A 23,871-nucleotide genomic window follows, 5' to 3' on the forward strand; every position below is an offset into this window, starting at 1 on the left:
GACTCATTGGGCCGAATGGCGTCCTTCCACACTGGAGGGATTCTATTGGTTCTGCAGAAACTATCGTCTTTCCTCTCATTGTAAATGGCAATTTAATGGGAGCAATTGCTCTCCCAATTTGAGTGCACATGCACAAAGTTATCTGAATTCAGTAAAATACTTTATGTTGCTGGTTGACTGTGTTTAGATATTTCAGGCTTGGGAAGATCTTCCTTCAGATCTGTTCTTTCATTGGTGGTTTATATTTATTCATCAATGGCATCCGTATGATGAAAAAGTCCTTTCCAAACCAAAAGACCACCCAAACTGCTAATCCAACCCCCTTCTCAAAAAAAACACACTACCAATCTCTTCCCATCCAACTAACCACCCTGTCTCCAAGCAACTCTCTTGAATTTTTGACGATGCTGCAATTTCCCAGATCTGTGCCATGTCTCGCGTAACTCTCTGTTTGAATTCAAATCATCAAATTTATGCCTCTGCCATATTGCTTAAAAAGGACCTGGCCAAATTCACGAATGTCATAACGCATGACCACAGTGCATTGTCCCATATTGATCTCCTGCAGTTATAATGCTATCCTACAGCCTGTGTTGTCCAGGTTGATGTGCCTCCCTTTGCTTTCCATTCCTGCCTATCCGTTTGCGCCCAGAGCATCTCTACCAAACAGATCTCGCAATCACAGCCACAAATATTTGCACTTCTATAAACTTATTTGTCCTTTGGTGTTTAAGTACGTTTATATTGCTAATGATTTTGACCACGGTATCTAATTTATTCATGAAATTATTTGATCTGCAGTTGAGCAGGACTAGAAATGTATTTATTGTTTTTAACAGTATTGTGATGGTAATACAATTGCGCTGATTTTAAATCAAATACATTTCGATGCAGAAGTGACTAATCATAAATGATTTAGTTCACTGAGACAGACAGTGAATAAAAGCAGTATGATCTGCTGAGTGCCTGAGCATATTTGTTTGCGAGGCAAGTAGGTATCTCTGAGGACTAAGTCTCATTTTAAACTAAGAACTCCCGGTTGTTTCTTTACAGTATGTAATTTTTTTTTCTAAAACAGGTGAACTAACTTTTATTCATCGTTGCCTTGACTTTAAGACAAGATTCTCAGAATATTTTTCAATGTAAAAATAGGTTATCAGAACATATATATGTATAGAACCTTGTGGAAACGATGGGGGTGTTGGCTCTTGACACCCCAGGGGCAGAAACCTCAGCCAATCGGAGACCAGCAACTCCTCTACTCTGCAGTGCTACTGGGGAGGCAGTGGCTGCTGCTGTTATCGCTGTCGTCTGAGGCCTCGCATTGAACGAGGGACCCCTCCCCCTTAGAACCACCCAGAGGCCTGCTTGAAAACACAACAGGGTTTGCTTGTTGTGCTCCCTGCATGGCGAGTCCCCTGTCCATCGCTGGGCTAACACCAGTGGCGACCAGATGAGGCCCTCAGATGGGCAATTAATTTCCTATTTAAGAGTTAAGGGTCTCAATTGGCTGCGGTGCGGGAGGGCCACCCTCGCTCCTTCCTGCCATGGCCATAATCAGGGTGGAAGTGGGATGGTGACGAGATCCCCCACCTGCCACCCCCCGCCCCAATTAAATGCTACCCGCCACCAAAATCACCTTGGGGAGGGTACAAGATTCTACCTGTAGTCTTTTCAGAATAATGTTTTCCTCAATATTTTGTGACATTCATGATAATACACCTTTCATGCATTATTTCATTTTTTTAATTGTCCAATGAACTGTTTGACCTGACACAATAAAGATAATTGCTATAAATATTAGCATTCATGTGTTTGGCAGCAGTTCATTTGCATGGGCATATCTATTAGATTTCAGGTAGTATTATGACCTGAAGCTAAAAACATTTTTATTTCTTCATGCAATATGTAGAGATTCCAAAATAGCTCATTCCAATATACCAGAATTTATTAGATTATCCCACAAGCGCCTAAAGTAATCACCACCAGAAGCTTGTGTAGATTTCCTATGCTGTTTATCAGTACAATATTTTGCACAATGTTCCTTCAATTTTGGGATAGCTGAGGCCTCCAGTCTATTTAAAATCAGAGCAGAAGGTGTTGGAATAAAGCACAACGGTTACATTTGTCACCCCAATTTGTTCTGTTTATTCGATTCTCCAATAACTGATGTTCATCTGTAATTATTTTATCACGAACGGAATTTTCACCATTGCCTGACATGGTCGACACGATAGCACTGCTGCCTCACAGCTCCAGGGACCCGGGTTCAATTCCTGCCTCGGGTGACTGTCTGTGTGGAGTTTGCACTTTCTCCCTGTGTCTGTGTGGGTTTCCTCCGGGTGCTCCGGTTTCCTTCCACAGTCCAAAGATGTGCAGGTTAGGTGGATTGGCCATGGTAAATTGACCCTTAAGGTTAGGTGAGGTTACGGCGATAGGGCGGAGGCGTGGGCTGAAGTTTGGTGCTCTTTCCAAGGGCCAGTGCAGACTCCATTGGTTGAATGGCCTCCTTCTGCACTGTAGGGATTCTAAGATCCCACAAACCCTGCTGGCAGACAGATCAAAATGACTGCAATTCACCTGGTCTACAGTGAAAACATAACATCCATATGAGCAGTGCTCTCAAAATGCTTTTGCTACTTTAATGTCTCTATTATTCTGTTGATCAGTGATTAACAGATACCACAAGGGCAAGAAGTTAATATAACAAACTTGATATTACTCACGTACTCATCACTTTTTAACATATGATAAAGTGTTCTAAAGTGGTCAGTTATGACTGTGTTATTGGACATCATTACAAAAATGGCCAGTGTTGTAGAATTGTATCTAAAGTCTGGGGTCATGTTGGCACAGATCAATTTTCTGCTCATCTGATATTTTGTGCTATACTGTCCTACTATGTTGGTGAGTCTTCAGATCCTCTTTGAATTTATCAGTAGTTACTTCCTCATTTCTCTCGCAATCTCTCTCCTCACCCCTTGCTGTCACTCCCCACTACCACCTCCCCACTACCACCTGTCCAGGAGTGTTCCTGTCTCTTTAGCATTCAAACCACTTCGACAAGAGATTGTCGAGAGGGACAGTCAGCCATAAAATAAAAACCTTGATGGAAAAACTTGCACACTGCTTATCTGTTGCCCTGGGACTGTGGAATCTGCTCAACACAAACGGAACTGAAAACACTGCAGCAGCAATTAACTGTGGTGCAGAAGATCCCCTTCTTCTTAAAGCAGCTGTTTAATATCAATATAGTCAAGCCTATCTGTAAGTTTTACTCACTCACCTCTGGCTAACAGAACAACATTGTGTGTGTTTGATATGCAGGATCGTCATTTAAGCCGAGCTGCAGCAGAGGAGAGAAAAAGCTTGAATTTGTTCCGGTCAATCTGCATTTGCAAAGAATGCACATTCAGAGTAACTCTGCCCAAACCGGTAAGGGCTCTTGTTAAATTTATATTTTTTCTGATTTCATAATGAACATGGATCCCCGTTTAAGTTACAGTTTTAAATACCTCAAAGCTTCGCAACTCGCCCGAAGATACTGCCGTCATCGGTTTTATGTTTTTTATGCGCCTCATTGACCGCCATTACTTTTGAGAAGGTCACTTGGTGAGGAAAGAAGATTTCATTTTAACTTTCCTTTCAAGCAAAAGGGAGTCGTTTATAGAATGGAGCCCAATTGAACGCAACAAATCATTTCTCCAGTGGGAAGGAAAGGCTCTTCGGAGATCAGTAAAAGATCATTTATTTTTAGGCCCTTGGTCAATGTGGTATATTTGGGCTTCCCAATTAGTAATTTACTTGACGTGGTGTTTTTGAGCCAAGCAATCCGGGATAGGTCCAGTTTCTGTGGTCTGTGCTGAGTTAACTATCTCAAATTGATTGCAACAATTGGCCTCGATAAGCACCAGTAGGGTAAGGAGGGACAAAAATCTGGTTGTGTTCCCAGGCCTGATTGATACCCCTGTGAGCTCTTGCTGCAAAGTGCACTCATGGATGCCAGGTGATGACAGGATCAGCCTCGACTATCTTTGTGGCTACATCTATGGAATGCTTTCATAACTCGTAGACATATTGCAACTGCTGAGAGCAAAATTTTGATTGCTTCTCATCTTAATTCAGTCAGAAGCAACTGCAAGTTACAACTGCTGTAATATCGTTAAGAAACATTAGCAGTTTAGTCATTGATGGTTTCTCTTCTTTGATGAATTTTACGTTTCCAAACAAATGGATGAATTTAACAAGCAATAGTGAAAAGTGAAGTGTAAAGGCAGTTGCAGATGATTGCAATCAACATTTTGCAATTGCATCATCGAAGTGAAAAGTGGGTATTTTACTCCAGGTCAGCCGTGCGGTAGGCTTTTTAAGAAATATTTTTATTCTCCTCCTTTCTCATATTTTCTCCCAAATTTACACCCACCAACAATAAACAATAACCAGCAACAAATATGTCAATCCCCATAACAATAACAACGATCCCATCCTCCCACCAAACCCCAGACAAACCCCACATGTTTACATAACCAAATGACAAAAAGGAATCAAGGATCGCCCATAGTCACCCTCAATACACACAGCCCCCCTCCCCCAACCCTCCCACCCATCCCCCCAAACTAATGTTCGATGTAATCCAGTTCTTGAAAGTGCATAATGAATATTGCCCATGAATTGTAGAACCCCTCCGTCCTTCCCCTCAGTTCAAACTTAACCTTCTCAAGAGTCAAGAATTCCAACAGGTACCCCCCCATCCCCCACCCCCACCCCCCACCCCCCACGCCAGGGCACAGGGTGGAGAGGCTGCTCTCCATCCCAACAGGATCCGCCTTCGGGTGATCAATGAGTCGAAGGCTACGATATCTGCCTCCGCACCCGTTTCCAACCCTGGCTGCTCCGACACCCCGAATATGGCCTCCTGGGGACCCGGGTCCAGTTTCCCATGCACCACCTTGGAAATTACCCTAAAACCTCCTTCCAGTAATCCTCTAGCTTTGGACAGGACCAAAACATATGAACGTTATTAGCGGGGCCCCCCGCAAAGCTCACACACATCTTCTACTCCCTCAAAGAATAGGCTCATCCTCGCCCTCGTGAGGTGTGCTCTGTACGCCACCTTCAGCTGTATCAGCCCCAACCTCACGCACGAGGTGGAGGCATTCACTCTCCGGAACATCTCACACCAGAACCCCACCTCTATAACCTCTCCCAACTCTTCCTCCCACTTTCCTTTGATCCCTTCCAGTGGTGCCTTATCCTCTTCCAAAATAGCTCCGTAAACCGCTGACACTACCCCCTTCTCCGGACCCCCTGTTGTCAACATCCCCTCCAGCAATGTGGAGGCCGGCTCCATTGGGAAGCTCTGTATCTCCTTTCTGGCAAAATCTCGAACCTGCATGTATCTAAACATTTCCCCCTGCTTCAGCCCATACTGCGCTTCCAGCTCCTTAAATCCTGCAAACCGATCCCAAAGAAACAAATCTTTTAGTGTCTTAATCCCCTTCTCTTCCCATTTCCGAAAATTTCCATCCCACCTCCCTGGCTCAAATCTGTGGTTCCCCCGAATTGGCATTTCCCTTGACCCTGCCCCAACCCCAAGTGTTGGCGAAACTGCCTCCTAATTCTCAATGAAGCTATTATTACCGAACTCCCTGGGCGGAATTCTCTGCTCCCCACGTGGCCTGGGAGAATCGCGGGAGGGCCTCCCGCCATTTTATACGCCCCCCCGGCGCCTCCTGTGATTCTCTTCTCCCCCCCCCCCCCCCCCCCCCCCCCACTCGCCGAATCGCCGCTCGGCGTTTTTCACGGCGAACGGTGATTCTCCGAGCCCGATGGGCCGATGGCCGGCCGTTTCCGACCCTTTCACGATGACGGCAACCACACCTGGTCGCTGCCGTCGTGAAACGGGTGCCAGAAGCCCGATCGGGACGGGAGCACCACGATTGTGCTCGGCAGGGGACAGGCCCGCGATCAGTGCCCACCGATCGTCGGGCCAGCGTCCAAAACGGACGCACTATTTCCCCTCCGCCGCCCTGCAAGATCAAGCCGCCATGTCTTGCGGGGCGGCTGAGGGGAAAGACGGCACCGCGCATGTGCGGGTTTGTGCCGTCTGCATGATGACGTCATCCGCACATGTGCGGGTTGGAGCCGTCCAATCTGCGCATGCGCGGCTGACGTCATATAGGCGCCAGCGGCTTTGACGACAATGTCAAAGGCCGCGCCGCCGAGATCCCCGGGGCCCCGCTCCTAACCCCGCTGGGGGGGGGGGGAGAATCGGGTCCCGGGAGCGGGCGCCGAGGCCGCTGTGAAAGACCCCCTGCACAAACTCTCCTCCATCCTGACCCACTGGGAATCAACCCCTCTGACTCAGCTCCGCACGTTCTCCACATTCGCCGCCCAGTAATAATACATCAGGTTCGGAAGACCCAAACCCCCTGACTGCCTTCCCCTCTGTAGCAGCACCTTTCCCACTTTGGCCACCTTCCCTCCCCATATGAACGAGGTAATCCTTCCCTCAATCTCCCTGAAAAAAGCTTTTGGCAGGAAAATCGGTAGGCATTGAAAAATAAACAGAAATCGCGGCAACACATTCATTCTAACAGCCTGTACCCGACCCGCCAGTGACAGAGGGAGACCATCCCACCTTGCCAGATCGGCTTTCAGTCTCCCCACCAAACTAGAGATGTTGTACCTGCGAAGCCTCCCCCATTCCCGGGCAACCTGCACCTCCAGGTACCTAAAGTGAGTCCCTGCCCTACGGAATGGCGGCCCCCCCACCCCTGCCCCACACCCGGCCGAGACACCACAAAATACTCACTCTTGTCTACGTTCAGCTTGTACCCCGAGAAAGACCCAAATACTCGCAGTAGTTCCAATATTTCCCCTATCGACACACTCGGTTCCGACACGTACAACAGCAAGTCGTCGGCATACAGGGGCACCCTATGCTCTATCCCCCGCGCACTATTCCTTTCCATGCTCCCGAACTTCTTAATGCGATGGCCAACGGCTCAATTGGAAATGCAAACAGCAGGGGGGACATAGGACATCCCTGCCTCGTCCCACGGTGGAGAGAAAAGTATCTCAAGCTGATGTTTGTGCGGACACTCACCCTCGGCTCCTTATATAGTAGCTTTACCAAGTTCACAAATCTTGGTCCAATCCCAAACCGCTCCAGAACTGCCATCAAGTATCCCCATTCTACCCGGTCAAACGCCTTGTCGGCGTCCAATGCCACAACCACCTCTGTTTCCTTCCCTTTCGCTGGTGCCATAATGACGTTCAATACCCTCCTAATGTTCAAAAAAAGCTGCCTCCCTCTCACAAACCCCACCTATCACCTTCGGGAGGCACTCCTCCAGCCTACCCGCCAGTCCCTTCGTCAATACTTTTGCGTCCACATTCAGAAGCGATATGGGCCTATACAACCCACACTCCGTTGGATCCTTATCTTTTTTTAGCAACAGTGAAATCGATGCCTGCCGCAAGGTTTGTGGCAACACCCCCTTCCCTATCGCCACTTCAAACATCCCCACCATCAGGGGTGCCAGCCTATCCTTGAATTTTTTGTAATATTCCACCGGAAACCCACCCGGCACTGCCGCCTTCCCCGACTGCATCCTCCCAATCACATCCTTTATCTCCTGCTCCACTATTGCTATGCGGTAGGGTTTTTAATCCCCTGTGGGGTGAGCACAGAGACGAGTGAGTGCAGAAATTCATGTCGCTGGCCGGGGTGCCAGTTTGCCAGCCCTCAGTATTCCAGGAAGGGTTTCAGGCCTTTGATCTTAACCTGCCTGGCTTCAGCTGCCATTTAAGCCATCCTGTGACAGGTTCTCCCATCCTGAGACTCCCTCTCTCTCTCGCTAGCCATCTTTCCACATCTCTCTCACTCTCTATCTTTCCCTCTCTCTTCCACTCTCTCTCTAAGGCAGCCTGCAGCTTCAACTGAGTTGGAGAGCCTCTGGTCACCAGTTGGCCAATTTGGGGCAAAACCCTGCCACGTGACTGTTTCCCGCGTTTTTACCCTCATTTGACCCTAACTCAGGGATCGTAACATGAACGGCAAAACCCTGCCCTGGAACAATGCTGCAGACAGAAGATCCCACTGGCCGCCAATAGCAAGCCGCCTCTGCCGGAAAACATGCTGGGGGGAGGGGGCTGAAGGGGGGGGGTGGGGGGGGGGCGCGGGCGGCGGTGCAGCATTAAAGTGAAGGAATCGGTGTCCCTCTGGGTTCACGTCTATCCCGAGCTCGCTGTCGTTTTAGGCTGGGGGATGTGGGGGGTGCAAGATTTTGGACAGGGTACCCACCTTAACCCCAACTGAGGACCTTGAGTAGCCAATTATTGGCCATTTAAGGACCATTCCTGTCGAGCCCATAATTCTTTGGCTGGTGGTAGGATTTCCTAGGCATCGGGGAATTTGGAAAATGATTAGCTTCGGCCTCGGATGGGAAGAAGAGGGGGTGAGTGGGCAGATGGGCCCATCCATCAGATGTTCCCATCTGAATTAACACCACCCCCCCCACCCCCCGGCAAAGGTCTGGTGGCCGCTGAACTCCCCTCTCTTCCCTTCCTTGGCCCCAACACCCCAATCACCAACAATTCTCCACCATCCCCATCCCAGCCGCTCCTCCCCACCACATCTGACACCCCCAAGTTAACCATTGTCTATTCTCATTGTCTACCCTCATCTAACTTTGCTCATCCCCATTTTCCCCTGACTCAACCCTCCTACCTCTCAACTCAACCCCCGTAGCCCCCACTCCCCAAGTTAAACTGAGGAACCCCCAACTCAACTGACATTCTCCCGAATTAACCCTGGTTTTCCTCGACGCAGACCCATACCCCACATCCGCTGAGTCAATGTCCCAACCCAATCCTCGTGTCCCTCAATTCGACTCCCGTACTCCCCGACTTTACCTATGTGTCCTCCGACTCAACTCCAATAGGCCCCAATTCAATCCCCGTACCCCCTAACTCAGTCCTCATGTCTCAGACTCAAACCCCATACCCCTCTCAAAATCTCACCTCTCCCAGATTCCAGTGACTAAATCCTCCTAACCCCAACTTAACCCTTGTGTCCCTAGACTCAACCCTCCGTCCACACCCTGAGTCAACCCCTGTACCCCCTGAGTCCAACCCTTGTGTCCGAGACTCAATTCTCCCCTTCCTGAACACGTGTAGCAACAACGTGAGCACTACGCTCATTTCCAAGCTCCCTTCAGAGTTCTGCTCACCAGGTGCACGTTCTTTGAAACCAGGGGCAGGATTCTTCCACCTACCAGCCGCATGTTTCTTGGCGGGAGACGGCGCACTGTCCGCTGGTGGTGGGATTCTCTGCTCCCGCTGCTGTCAATGGGACCATTTTGGCTAAGACGTGGAGTCCATCCACCTCCATGAAAATTTGGCCAATTAAGTTTTGTTGTACAATGCTAGTAACCGAAAAATAAATGCCATAATAATGGCGAATCCACGGTTTGTAAACGATCCCGCAGTTTGTGATAAAGGAGGGATACCAATGAATTCAGATTCTCCGCAAATTGTTGGACGATTTGTGCGACTGTGTTGTTTGCTTCAACGAAACTGAAAACATTATTGGATTTCCATCTTGCTGCATATTAATCTCACCTTAACCATTTAGGACTCATAGTACATATCATTAGGACCCAGTTAATAATGTGCTTCATTGTTCCTCCATGCTGTTCAACCTTGAAGGGTCAAAAGGGAAGCCACGCTGTAGCTCTGGAATTTCACTTCCAAAGGTGCTCAATTGTTTTTAGAAGTTGAAAACAAACTTTTTATATGTTTACCTTTATTTTGAGACCGCAATCCTTTCGGGTTTCTTGATGATAGCCCCACCAAACCTCTGCACTGAAACCGCACCCGAGTAAATAATGGGCAGGGGTGCAGGGCGATGTCATCTATTTAATATAATTAAACAATTCTGAAAAAAAGCTAGGACATTTTCACTTGCTGGACTTGGACATTTAATAACAGAATAAGATTGGGTTATTAATTAATAAATTAGAATTTGAAAAGGTTGAGCAAGGTTAATTCCTTGCTGTTTGAATGAGGATTGTGTGTGTAAACTGCAAAATGGCTCACTTGAATAGAATTCCCTCGCATTATTATAAATCTGTAATGGACTGCATCACCTTTGCTTCACCTGGAGGGCATCAGTGGCTTCTGTGTTTCTTTAAATCGTGCCTTTTTTTTTCAATTACAGAATACTTTATTTTTGAAAGTTCAAGTGAACAATTAAGGCCACCGAGGGGATTTGTGAAAAGAATTGCTGCCAGCTTAGACTGGCCCAAATAAAGGCTTCTCCAGCACAACTGTGCAAGAGATGCTCCCACATTTTTAATTGCCAAAAAAAAACTCAACATCTAAAAATGTAGCATTGCAATTATTAATGATGTTAGATTGCAAAATATATTAATGGGCAGATGCTTTAAGCCTTCAATGAGTGTATCCGTTGATTTGTTGAGCTATTAAGACCAGGCATGATTCCAGATTCAGTCTTTGTTCGGTGCTGAGTTGATTGATCTTGTTTGGCAGCTGGGGCACTAAAACTTTTTAAGTGCCGGTGGAATAGGAGGAGACGAGAAATCACCCAGTTCTTCCACTCTTGATCATTGTTCAGCAAGCCCATTAGGAAGAGCATGAGGGGCCTAGATATGGTAGACAGGAAAACCCTGTTTCCCCTAGCTGAGGTGTAAATTACCAAGGGTCATATATTTAAGGTGATTGCTCGAAGGATTAGAGAGAACATGAGGGGGAGCATTTTCACCCACAGGGTGGCGAATTGTTGGTTCAGGTTGAAATGCTTTGTTCAACCACAAATTCTGGAGAGAAGCATTGAGAGACAAGGAGTCAGCCTGGAAGGGCCTCCAGAGATAGAGGTCTCCCCGGTGTTTGACCCTCTCACCTGCAGACGGCGTCACTCCAGGTTCTTTTCCGTAGATGTCATGCCCTGTCCCCAAAAAGGCAGAGGGATAGTGAGGAAATCCCAGCAGCTGCCGCTGTCCCCCGAGCAGGGTGCTACGGGGTAAGACGGGACACTGGGGGGCCCATTCCACCCAGTACAATTTAGCACCCCGGATTTGTTCAATTTCTCAGGGGAGGGGGACAGCCATAACCCCCTGCTTCTTGGGTTCTTAGCGGTTTTTTGTTTGGAAGACCCTCTGCCCCAACCGCTGTCTTTGGGCACCTCTGCCACCATCCCGGACCTGTTTCCGGAGTTATTTCCGGTGACCAGGCGGCGGGACGGAGCAGGCATCTGCACCACCACCTCCCGCTGGCCGGGGACCCCGGGAGGAGCCTGTCGATGGTCCCGGTGGTGGGATTGATGTACGATCAATTGCACGAAAGACTCAGATTGGTACAACTGTGGCTTTATTACAGTCAGATGCGTGGCCTCCTACTGCAGCTGGTGAAATTCCTGATCAGCAGGAGGACACGCATATTTATACAGCTCCTTATGGGCGGAGCTAGCCGGCAGGGGCTACCGGCGAACCTGTAGTGCAGGTCCTACCTTACATCCACTAATACAGGTGCACACAGTGATTCACCACATTCACTCCCTGTTAAAAATAAGTCTGGCGTGGGTGGCGTGGAGCTATATACAATTTTGCAAATAATTTACAGTGGGGGGGGGGGTAAAATGTCCATTTTGAAGGTCCGGTGCCCGTCAGAGATTAAGTCGATCAGGTGCTTTGACCCCGGGAGCGTGCCGAGCCTTCCTCGTCCTCTTGCATGGGCAGGGGAAGGAGGGATGGACCTGGTGGGGTTAATGTTGGGGGTGTTGGGGGAGGGGATTGTGGCGCGTGGGTGGGGGAGTGTGTTGGAGTGGAACCTGAGGGGGCCAGGTCCCTGAGTGAGACCGTATCCTGGCAGCCGTCGGGGAACTCCACATAGGCATACAGGGGGTTTGCGTGGAGCATGAGTACCCTATCCACCAAGGGGTCCGCCTTGTGGAGCCGGACATGCCTACGTAGAAGGACCGGTCCTGGAGCTGGGAGCGACACCACGGATGTGGACTTCCTAGGGAAGGTAAAAACACGTTCATGAGGTGTGCTATTTGTAGCGGTGCACAGTAGTGGCCGGATGGAGTGTAGTGCATCAGGGAGGACCTCCTGCCAGCAAGAGGCTGGGAGGTTCCTGGACCGTAGGGTCAGCTGGACGGCCCTCCATACCGTCCTGTTCTCCCTCTCTACCTGCCCGTTTCCCCGGGGGTTGTAGCTGGTCGTCCTGCTGGAGGCGATACCCCTGCTGAGCAGGAACTGACGCAGCTCATCGCTCATGAATGAGGATCCCCTGTCGCTGTGGATGTAGGCGGGGAAACCAAACACAGCGAAGATTGTGTTTAGGGCTTTGATGACGCTGGCAGGCATCATATCGGGGCTTGGGATGGCGAAGGGGAATCTGGAGTACTCGTCGACCACACTGAGGATATAAGTGTTGCGGTCGGTGGAGGGGAGGGGCGCTTTGAAATCTACGCTGAGGCATTCAAAGGGACGGGAGGCTTTCACCGGGTGCGCGATCTGGCCGGTAGAAGTGCGGCTTGCACTCCGCACAGACCTGGCAGTCCCTGGTGACTGTCCGTACTTCCTCGACGGAATAGGGCAGATTGCGGGCTTTGACGAGGTGGTACAGTCGTGTGACCCCCGGGTGACAAAGGCTGTTGTGTAGGGCCCAGAGTCGGTCTACTTGTGCACTGGCACATGTACCTCGGGATAGGGCGTCTGGGGGCTCGTTGAGTTTGCCGGGGCGATTCAAAATCTTGTAATTATAGGTGGAGAGCTTGATTCTCCACTGCAAGATTTTATCATTTTTGATCTTGCCCTGCTGCGTGTTGTTGAACATGAAGGCTACCGAGCGTTGGTCAGTGAGGAGAGTGAATCTCCTGCCGGCCAGGTAATGCCTCCAATGCCGCACAGCTTCAACGATAGCTTGGGCCTCTTTTTCGATGGATGAGTGCCGAATTTCAGAGGCGCGGAGGGTGTGGGAAAAGAAAGCCACGGTTCTGTCTGCCTGGTTTAGAGTGGTGGCAAGGGCGACATCTGAAGCTTCGGTTTCTACTTGAAAAGGCAGTGTTTCGTCTACTGAGTGCATCCCAGCCTTGGCGATATCGGCTCTAATACGGGCGAATGCATGTTGTGCCTCGGCCGCGAGGGGGAATTGAGTGGACTGGATGAGTGGGCGGGCCTTGTCTGCATAGTTTGGGACCCACTGGGCGTAGTAGGAGAAGAACCTCAGGCAGCGTTTGCGGGCCTTGGGGCAGTGGGGGATGGGAAGCTCCATGAGGGGGCGCATGCGGTCGGGATCGGGCACCAGAAGTCCGTTTTGGACTACATAGCCGAGGATGGCTAGGCGGGTCGTGCTGAACATACACTTCTCTTTATTATACGTAAGGTTGAGAAGAGTGGCGGTGCGGAGGAAATTAGCGAGGTTGGCATCGTGGTCCTGCTGGTCATGGCCGCAGATGGTGACATTATCTAAGTATGGAAACGTGGCCCGCAAACTGTACCGGTCGACCATTCGGTCCATCTCCCTTTGGAAGACCGAAATCCCGTTAATGACGCCGAAAGGAACCCGAAGAAAGTGATAGAGCCGACCGTCCGCCTCGAAGGCAGTGTAGGGACGGTACGATTTACGGATGGGGAGCTGGTGGTAGGCGGATTTCAGGTCAATTGTTCAGAAGACCCGGTACTGTGCAATCTGATTGACCATATCAGATATGCGTGGGAGGGGGTAGGCGTCGAGCTGCATGTACCGATTAACGGTTTGGCTGTAGTCCACGACCATTCTGTGTTTCTCCCCAGTTTTAGCCACTACCACTTGGGCTCTCCAGGGGCTGTTGCTGGCCTTGATAATGCCCTCCCGAAGCAGCCGCTGGACTTCGGACCTGATGAAGGCCTTGTCCTGGGCGCTGTACCGTTTGCTCCTGGTGGCAACAGGTTTTCAATCCGCAGTTAGATTGGCAAAGAGGGAGGGTGGGTCAACCTTGAGTGTCGCGAGGCCACAAACGGTGAGTGGAGGTAGGGGCCCGCCGAATTTGAGAGTGAGTCTCTGGAAATCCAGGCCCAGCAATAGTGCAGCGCAGAGGTTAGGAAGTATGTAGAGGCGGAAGCCGGTGAATTCTACGCCCTGGACTGTGAGAGTGACCGTGCAGAACCCTTGGATGGGGACAGAGTGGGATCCGGAGGCCAGGGAGATCCTTTGATTGGCGGGGTGGACCGCGAGGGAGCAGCGCCTTACCGTATCCGGGTGTATGAAGCTTTCGGTGCTCCCGGAGTTCAGCACGCAAGAGGTCACGTGGCCGTCGATTTTCACCGTTGTGGAAGCGGTGGCCAGGTTGTGTGGACGAGATTGGTCCAGCGTCATCGAGGCGAGCTGCGGGTGGTTGTCAGAGGTGTTGGATGGACCCAGATCGTGATGTGTAGTTGGCGTTCCAGCCCCGTGGGGAAGACAAGATGGCGGCGTCCGGAGGTCCTGTGAGGGACAAAATGACGACGCACATTGCGGGGGCGGGACAAGATGGCGGCGCCCACTGGCCGCACGTGGCCCTGGGAGGAGAAGATGGCGGCGCCCAGTGGTCGCATGTGGCCCTGGGAGGAGAAGATGGCGGCGCCCACTGGCCGCACGCGGGTCCGGGAGGAGAAGATGGCGGCGCCCACTGGCCGCACATGGCCCCGGGAGGAGACTCCTCCTTCCCCACCACCCTCCTTTCCCCTCTCTCCCCACCACCCTCCTTTCCCCTCTCTCCCCACCACCCTCCTTTCCCCTCTCTCCCCACCACCCTCCTTTCCCCTCTCTCCCACCACCCCCTTTCCTTTCCCTTCTGTTGGTACAGAGGCGAGGGTATCTGGCCTCTCCAGTGCAAAGTTTAGTGCGTGCACCATTTGCTTTTTAGTACAACTGTGTTGTGAACTGTTTTAATAATCAGAGTATCCTAAACCCCCTACCCGTGCGTTGGTACTGTTGGGAGAGTACCTGTTTCTCCAACTCAAAATTAGTGTTTGTACCGTTTGACCTTGTATATATTTTTTCCTGTTTTAATAAAAAGGTATGAAATGCTTAAGGTACTTGTATCGGCACCTGAGTGCTGTAACTTGCAAGGCTACAGACCAGGTGCTGGAAATTCGGATTAAAATAAGTAGACAGTTTTTTTTCTCTCTTATTTTTGATCGGCGCAGAAAAGATGGGCTGGATGTTCTCTTTCTGCATTGTAACCTTTCTACGGTTCTGTGTGTGGATGTGAAGTGAAGACATGGCTGGGCTGGGTTTGATTCCCCATAAAGGAATAGAGTGACAAAACTTAATTACAGTGTTCATTTATGAATAATAGTCATTTCTATGAGACATCGAGTTCTGACCAGCCCTTGATATAGTTGGTACACTAGCAGAGAGTCAATATTTAAAACAGTCAAGGACATCTATTTTAATTAGTTTATTTCAACTTAATTGTCATAATCACCAAGGTTTTAATATATTACACGCATACAGACCTTACAGTTTTAATATATTACACGCATACACACACTTGCAGACATACAGATAAACAGGCTGAGGAGCGATCAAAAAACTCCAACTCCAGCTACAGGTTTGCTAATGACACGACGGTAGTGGATGCTACAACCAAGGAAACATAACAGCGCCTATACTTCCTCAGGAAACTAAAGAAATTCGGCATGTCCACACTGACTCTTACCAACTTGTACAGATGTACCATAGAAAGCATCCTATCTGCTGCATCACTGCCTGGTATGGCAACTGCTCAGCCCAAGACCATAAGAAAGTACAGTCGTAAACACAGCCCAGATCATCACGTAAAACCGCCTCTCATCCATTGACTCTGTCTACACCTCCCACTCCCTTGGGGAAGTGGGCAGCATAATCAAAGATCCCTTCCACCCGGGTTATTCTCTCTTCTCTCTTCCAACCTTTTCCATCGGGCAGGAGATACAAAAGCATGGGAACATGCACTAGCAGGTTCAAAAACAGCTTCTTCCCCGCTGTTACTTGACTCCTGAATGACCCTCTTATGGACTGAACACATCTTCTCTACTGCGTAGTACTACACTTTGTTTGCTTCACCTGATGTCTGTGTCTATGTATTTACAATGTGTATTTATGTATGTCCTATGTTTTTGATATATTAAAAAATCTGTCTGGACTGTACGCAGAACAATACATTTCACTGTACCTCGGTACACGTGACAAATCAAATCAAAACCAAATTCATAATGTGCTCTTAAAAATAAATAAGCTGCAGAACTTCTATATTCTAATTTTATGAGAACAAGAATATTTTGAACTCTCTGAGACATGGGGCAATTTACATGATTTTGAACAAGCCTAATAATCTTAGGAAGTTATTTTCAGTCTATCTTTTCTATTTTACCTGCTGGTTGTTCTTAAGTCCAATGTCCAGACTACATGATTAAATGGATGTGCCTGCTCCACAAATCATGATGCGTAATTGGCCTTCAGTTTATTTAGCATTCCTTGACAATTGACAAGGAAAAGTTAGGTTGGCTGCCGGCCAACTCTGCATCTATTTTAAATAGTTGGCTTAACATGACTCCCTGACAATATTAATCATAGTATATTTACATTGCGATTTCCTACAGATAGACATCCATTTTTTAAGAAAAGGTGCAATCATTACTTTTGCGAGATATGGCAAAGCAATCCTGTCGGAGTTCTCCCAGAGGGTTTGAGTATAAACTAGTGCATGACATTAAGCTCAACATGTCACAAATTTTTGTCAACAACACTGCTTGAGCATCAGGAGACTTGGCAAAGCCATTCAAAGCAGTCAAAAAAGTTAAATGCAGAATAGTTACTGTAAATCTTTTCAGGGTCCCTTTAATTTCCCTCAAAGCAAAATGTTAAAGTCTGGCGTGTGTCCAAGTTGTCACCCATACATAGTGCAAAAAATAGTTTCATATTTTCCTGATTGGATTTAATGGCGACTATCCGATAATTCAAGTACACAAGTAACCATCAAGAGTCAGGAATCAACAAACACAAAATCAACTGATCAAATCATTCTTTGAAAAAAAAATCTGGCACAAACGAAATCTGGCACAAAACAAGCAAAGTGCTTAAATAATCTTTTAGAAGTTGCTTTGACAGTCTGTTGTATTTAATTAGCTGCATTTCCTACTTCTCACAATTAAGATGCTAATATAAAATAATTTACAACTTCAGAATTCTTAAAATGATTACAATATGAACATGCCCACTGTGCATTAGAGCTCCCTCAGCCTGGGGCATGGATCTCGACATCTGCTCTATTTCTGCAACCAAGGGTATTCACTGCCAAATATTTCCTAGACTACCAGCATGCACTGAGCTCTGCAGCCAACACTAATGCTTTGTGCACGTAGAAGTTGAGACTGGACCTCTCTGTCTCTTCTGAGCTTTTTATTTTATTACTTCCCTACTGTAATGTTTTCATTTTTGATCGCTCCTCAGCCTGTTTATCTGTATGTCTGCAAGTGTGTGTATGCGTGTAATATATTAAAACTGTAAGGTGTTTGTGCACTTCCAATCAAAATTCCCATGTTCCCATTTACTGCTTGTTTTGACTTGTCACACTGTACCTCTTGCCAATGCCTAAACTTCTCAGCCTGTAAATCAGAGAATCTCTTGCATCCCACCAACTAATCTCTGCATCCCAAATTCATCAAAACTTTGTTATTTAATTATAACTGATATAAAAACCAATGTTATCCATCAAAATAATGACAGAATATGTAACTTTAAAATGGGGGCTGAATTCCAGGGATGGCGGGACTGTCATATGAGGAGAGGTTGACTAGGTTAGGATTGTTCTCGCTCGCTTGCTGGAGTTCAGAAGAATGAGGGGGGATCTGATAGAGACTTGTAAAATTCTAACAGGACTAGACAGGGTAGATGCAGGGAAGATGATCCTGATGGTGGTTGGGTCCAGAACCGGGGGTCACAGTCTGAGGATTCAGGGTAAACCATTTCAGACAAAGATTAGGAGACATTTCTTCACCCAAAGAGTGTGAGCCTGTGGAATTCATTACCACAGGAAGTAGTTGATGCTAAAACATTGAATATTTTCAAGAGGCGGCTAGATATAGCACTTGGGGCGAATGGGATCAAAGATTATGGGGAGAAAGCAGGATTAGGCTATTGAGTTGGATGATCGGCCATGATGGTGATAAATGGCGGAGCAGGCTTGAAGGGCCAAAAGGCCTCCCCCTGCTCCTATCTTCTATGTGTCTATATCTAGTCCAATTGTACAAAGCGTACTCTCACCTTTCTTCATCTTAAAACTACAGAGGAACATGAGTAAGACATTCATTGAGGCCTCCATGTGTGGCTGTTCCTAGCATTGTGTCCCGTTCCCCTGGCTGAATACATGATTTCTCTGGCAAAGAGAGAGCTCCCGTACATGTGTGTGTGTGTATCTTTCGATTTGCTGAATGAGTTGGACGTGGTATCTACCAGCACTGTCAAGGCCTTCTGTGCCTTGTGGACACTGGGGTGCCTTATCGACCCGCTTAATCACGTTTTTATTTGATGTTTTAAATTTCATTTCTGATTTGTTTTTTGTTTACGACAGTATCCCTTTAAGAAGCTGCCCCTTTAATTTGTCCCTCGGTTTATTTGATTTAGTTTAATTGGTTATCTGTTTTACTCCAAAATAGGAGTAAGCCATTCATCCTCTCAAACCTGTTCCTGAGATGCCATAGAATCCCTCCACGTGCAGAAGGAGGCCATTCGGCCCATCAAGTCTTCACCGACCCTATGAAAGTACACCCCAGCTAGGCCCACTACCCCACCCAATCCCCATAACTCCACCTGGACACTAAGGGGCAATTTTATCATGGCCAATCCTGGAATTCGAAGCAAAGGTGAGTGCTTTAAAATTGAGGTATGCTTAACCAGGAGCTAAAGTAAGTCACTCCCCACATCCAGTGCCATGGGAGATTGATTAGAATTAAACAATGAAACACAATTATTGTCTTTCAAGAGCTGCTGTTCCAATTTCCAGGTTTCATGGTTTACCATGTTGTGCACCTGCCCCCAGTTTCTGGTGACTTCTCAGCATACACCAGTCAAGTTGGAACTAGGTTAGGAGGCTGGTTGGCAGCATAGCATTGAACAGTGAGAAGACCTCTACTCAAGAGACATTGCAGAAAAACTACTTAGTCAAACATGCATTTGTCTTTAAATAGAGATTATGGATTATGTTCTGGTTGGACATTTTGTATGTCAAAAACCCCTGAGCAAATAAAATTAAAAGTTTCCCTATTTATTCTTCTTGGTGACCTTGGATTTATACTCAGTTGAGGACCATAATTGTTTTGGATCCCTAAACATAGTTTAGGATTCTGCTATAAATATATACTTTTTAAAATTTAGAGTATTGTGGTGAATTATAAATACTAATAATCCACACTGTATTGTACAACATGTGTTGAGCCTGTACCTCGTATTAGATCACGTGTAGTTGCGCGGCTCTACCCATAGGGGGAGATGAGGAGCTTGTACTGGGCTCCACCCTTGGCTCCGCCCATGGCTCCTCCCATGGCTCCTCCCCTTAACCGGGAGTATAAAGGTTGGTGTTGTGAGCCTGCCTGCCAGTTCATCTGGAGTTCATCTCATCACAGGAAGGCTCTGTTGTAAGACGATTAAAACCTCTGTTCACTCATAACCACGTGTCGTGTGAATTGATGGTCTCATCAAGTATCCAATTTTTTTTTCCAATTAAGGGGCAATTTAGCACGGCCAATCCACCTAACCTGCACATCTTTTGGATTGTGGGGTTGAAACCCACGCAGACTCGGGGAGAATGTGCAAACACCACACAGACAGTGACCCAGTACTACAACTATTTTAATGAGGCAACTGGCCTGCTTTGGGATCACTTAAAATGTTACCGAATGTATCTTAGGCGACAAGCAAACAGAAGTCTTTCAGACTTTCTTCTAATTTTTTCCAAATCACTTTGAAAAATGATAGGGAAATGAAACTTGTGCCTTGATTTTCTCTATGGCTTGTCTGCCAAGGACTGGACCAGTTTAAGAATGAGTCAAGTGATGCCGAATCTGGTGTTGACCTGGTTTACCTCAGAAAGATTAAATAAAGTATACATACTTAAGACATGGACATTTGGTCTAAGCCAGAAGGGTGTAAAATGCTCTCTGTAGAGACCAATAATTTTGAAAATAAATTTGAATTTCCAGGTAATAGTAGAAAGGATCACATTTTAAGACTTTATAATAACAAAAGACTAAAAGCATTATTAACTAAACACTATGTTTTTGGGAAATTTATACTTTAAACCACAGAATGGAATAGCTCCCCTTTTTATTTTCACTGTAACTGAGAAAGCACACTTTACAGGTATACTTTACACTGTGCTTTATATGGCCATTCCCAGAATCAATCCAGAATAATTCTTAATTCCAAAAAGTTTAATTCTGTCCTTTCCCTTTCTCAGGCTGACAACATCTAACCCCAGAACTGCCCTTCGCGGTGAGAGTATCACTGCAGATCTTTCCACTAGCGGCAGCTAGGTGAATCTTACACCATTGTTTTAACTTCTCACAAATTTGTTCTTTTCAATCTAAGTATGAGCTTCCATCTGCATCCTGGTGCAATAAACCATGGAGACTTTCTGGTTCTAGACGCTCTCTTCTCTCCTAGAACCTGGCAGGCTAACTTGTCATGGTATCCAGTACTTTTTTTAGGGAAGCCTGTTACCCTATATCACAATGCTTTCCCATAATCAAAGTCATCCATCAAGATATCGTGAATCAGATGGACTTGTATCCAGGTAGAGACAGTGATTAGATATTCGAGAACCCAACTCTCTTTCACTTTGGAGATTCTGGCCTGGATTTTCATTGAGTTGTGGAGACTTCATAGAGCCTCCAAAAGGTGGGCAGGGCCGAAATCAGAGATCCAGCTCTCATTTCTGACAGACAACATCTTTCTGATAGGGGAAGGGGCAGAGCATGACTCGCACATGAGGGAAAGCTGAACTCAGTGCTGAGTTCAGAGAGACCTCATTTCCACTGTAGCAAGGGCCTTAACCCACAGTGTGCGAGTTACAATTTTAAAAACTGGACATAAATATTCTTGAAGGGCGAGGAAGGTCCATACCGTTGTCAAGCTGTGAAATTTGAAATCCCCAATCCTATCAAAATCATTTTAAAAAGCACCCGGCCTATGTCAATAAGAGGTTAAAATAAATCTCAAGCTGTGAAGTTATTTAAACTCCCAGCCCTTTCAAAATTTTAAAAGTAGGCTGTCTGTGTCAGTGAAAGGTTAAAAGGTCTCGAAGTTACAATAGCTATTTTTAACATTATCCTATAGGGTATCATTATATCATTGTTAATGCTTGGCTGCTTTTATGCAACTTAGAATTACCCCAGCAGGCATCTGAAGTTCACAGTTTGATCGGTAGGTTATAAATTATTAATGGATTAGCTATCTTTGATGTTGGGTTATGAATTCATATTTTTATAAGGGATTAAACACTTGTATGAATTTAAAAGTTTTGAATGGACTTTCGTGAATGGGCTAGTTTTTAATATACTGAAGACTGTAATGGATAGTTAGAACTTTATTTAATCTCAACATGGCTCTTGAGGCCTCCTCATAGTGGATACTGGATGATTCCGCATGGAGGGTGTAAAGTCATTTTTAGTATGAGTTGACAACACTATCTATAATGGTCCATGGAGGTGGACGGGCAGGGTATGTGTTGACGTGGAAGGTAGGCGGGGCAATTCTGGGTGAAGAATGAGTTGGCATGATTTGACATGCTTGGGATGTACGGTGAGGGGGTATATTGTTTATGGGCGAGAGTGCCTAAAATATGCCTGGAATAATGTCCCAGAGAATCGAGGAAGGCCTTTAAGCAGCTCACCTTGACACTCGGTAACCAATTTGAGTCCGGGGCGGTGAGTCCGACTTTGTCCCACATTCACACCCAGAATAAACAACTTGCCAATCAGAGGAGTGTCTTCCAATGTGGGTGCAACAAGCTGGACAATTTCCCAAATCTGCTATCTGCCCAAAAAGGGAGAAAGTTTCTTAGTGTGCGTGATTAGCCATGTGTTTCTCAGCACTCGCAATGCCGAGAAACTCGTGGCTATTCTAAGCTGCTCATGTTGAATAAGGGGCCTAAATGGAGCTCCGCTCGCCATAATTGATCTCCGAGGCCGACAAAAAAAAGCCCTGAACTCCCCCCAGCCGGAAGGCAACAAGGGAGGGTCCCCCGGACCCGCCCTCACACCCCCAACACCCACGGTGGGCAACCCCAGCCCAACCACGCGTAGGAAAGAAATGGCACCTTGGCAATGTCCGGCCAGCTGGCTGTGCCAGGATGGCACCCAGGTGGCACTGCCAGGGTGCCAGATTGGCATACCCAGGATACCCAGGAGGCACAAGCGGTACCAAGGCACCGCCCTGCCCAAAGGGCATGCAGTCGGGGGTCCTCTGATCCCCTTAGAGACCCCGAGTGCCATTCCATCTGGTCCCTGGGGACCAGTGCTAAACGGCGCTCGTCTGAAAACCCCAAGGTGAAGGGATTGAATCCTAAATCCTCAGATACCTTGGAAATCTGCACAAGGCTTACTGCCTCGCTTTTTGTGCAGTTTTGCCAAAAGGTGATCCCGCGCATTGTGGGCAGGATTCTCCTTGCAATGTCTCGCGAGATTCCTTTGTGAGCCAGGTGGATCCCAGGAGCGGGGTCTCCCAGCTTTCACCAGCCACGTTGCACCACAGCGGGATGCTTTTTCAGTGCAGCGTGGCCACAAGATTGCCCCTTGGTCTTTATTTATTTATTTTTTATTTGTTTACGGGATGTGGGCATCGCTGGTTAGGCCAGTATTGCCCATCCCTAGTTGCCCTTTAGCAGGTGGTGGTGAGTTGCCTTCTTGAACCGCTGTAGTCCTTCAGGTGTAGGTCCACCCACTGTGTTGTGAGGGAGGGAGTTCCAGGATTTTGTCCCACCGACAGCGAAGGACCAGCGATATAGTTCCAAGTCAGGGTGGTGAGTGACTTTGAGGGGAACCTTCAGGTGGTGGGGTTCCCAGGTACCTGCTGCTCTTGTTCTTCTTGGCGGTAGTGGTTGTTGGTTTGGAAGGTGTTGTCTAAGAAACCTTGGTGAGTTACTGTAGTTCATCTTGTAGATGGTACATACGACTGCCATTGTTTCTCGGTGGTGGAGGGTTTGAATGTTTGTGGAAAGGGGAGCAATCAAGTGGGCTGCTTTGTCCTGGATGGTGTCAAGCGTCTTGAATGTTTTTGGAGCTGCACTCATCCAGGCAAGTGGAGAGTATTCCATTACGCTCCTGACTGGGGCCTTGTGGATGGTGGACAGGCTTAGGCGGATCAGGAGGTGAGTTACTCGCCGTAGGATTCCTAGCCTTTGATATGGCTATTCCAGTTCAGTTTCTAATCAATGGTAACCCCGAGGGGATGTTGATTGTGGGGGATTCAGCTATGGTAATGCCATTGAATGTCAAGGAGCGATGATTAGATCCTCTCTGGTAGGAGATGGTCATTGCCTGACACTTGTGTGGTGCGAATGTAACTTGCCACTTGTCAGCCCAAGCCTGGATATTGTCCAGATCTTGCTACATTTGGACAGGGACTGCTTCATTATCTGAGGAGACACAGATGGTGTTGAACATTGTGCAGTCATCCGCAAATATCCCCACTTCTGACCTTATGATGGAAGGCAGCTCATTGATGAAGCAGCTGAAGATGGTTGGGTCTCAAACACTACCCTGAGGAACTCCTGCATTGATGTCCTGGCGCTGAGATGATTGACCGCCAACCACCAGAACCACCTTCCTTTGTGCCAGGTAT

General features: G+C 47.5%; 1 protein-coding gene across 7 annotated transcripts in view; it reads left to right on the top strand.

Annotated features, from left to right (window-relative positions):
- The window catches only part of inpp4b (inositol polyphosphate-4-phosphatase type II B), a 1,043,608-nt gene that overhangs the window by 833,089 nt on the left and 186,648 nt on the right, over positions 1 to 23,871 (top strand). For all 7 annotated transcript variants that reach the window (XM_038792440.1, XM_038792442.1, XM_038792441.1 and 4 more), the window contains one exon: positions 3,328 to 3,435. In XM_038792440.1, the coding sequence (XP_038648368.1) occupies positions 3,328 to 3,435 (108 nt within the window). The remainder of the gene's footprint in view (positions 1 to 3,327; positions 3,436 to 23,871) is intronic.

Source organism: Scyliorhinus canicula, chromosome 3, assembly GCF_902713615.1.
Source record: "Scyliorhinus canicula chromosome 3, sScyCan1.1, whole genome shotgun sequence".
Classification (NCBI taxonomy): domain Eukaryota; kingdom Metazoa; phylum Chordata; class Chondrichthyes; order Carcharhiniformes; family Scyliorhinidae; genus Scyliorhinus; species Scyliorhinus canicula.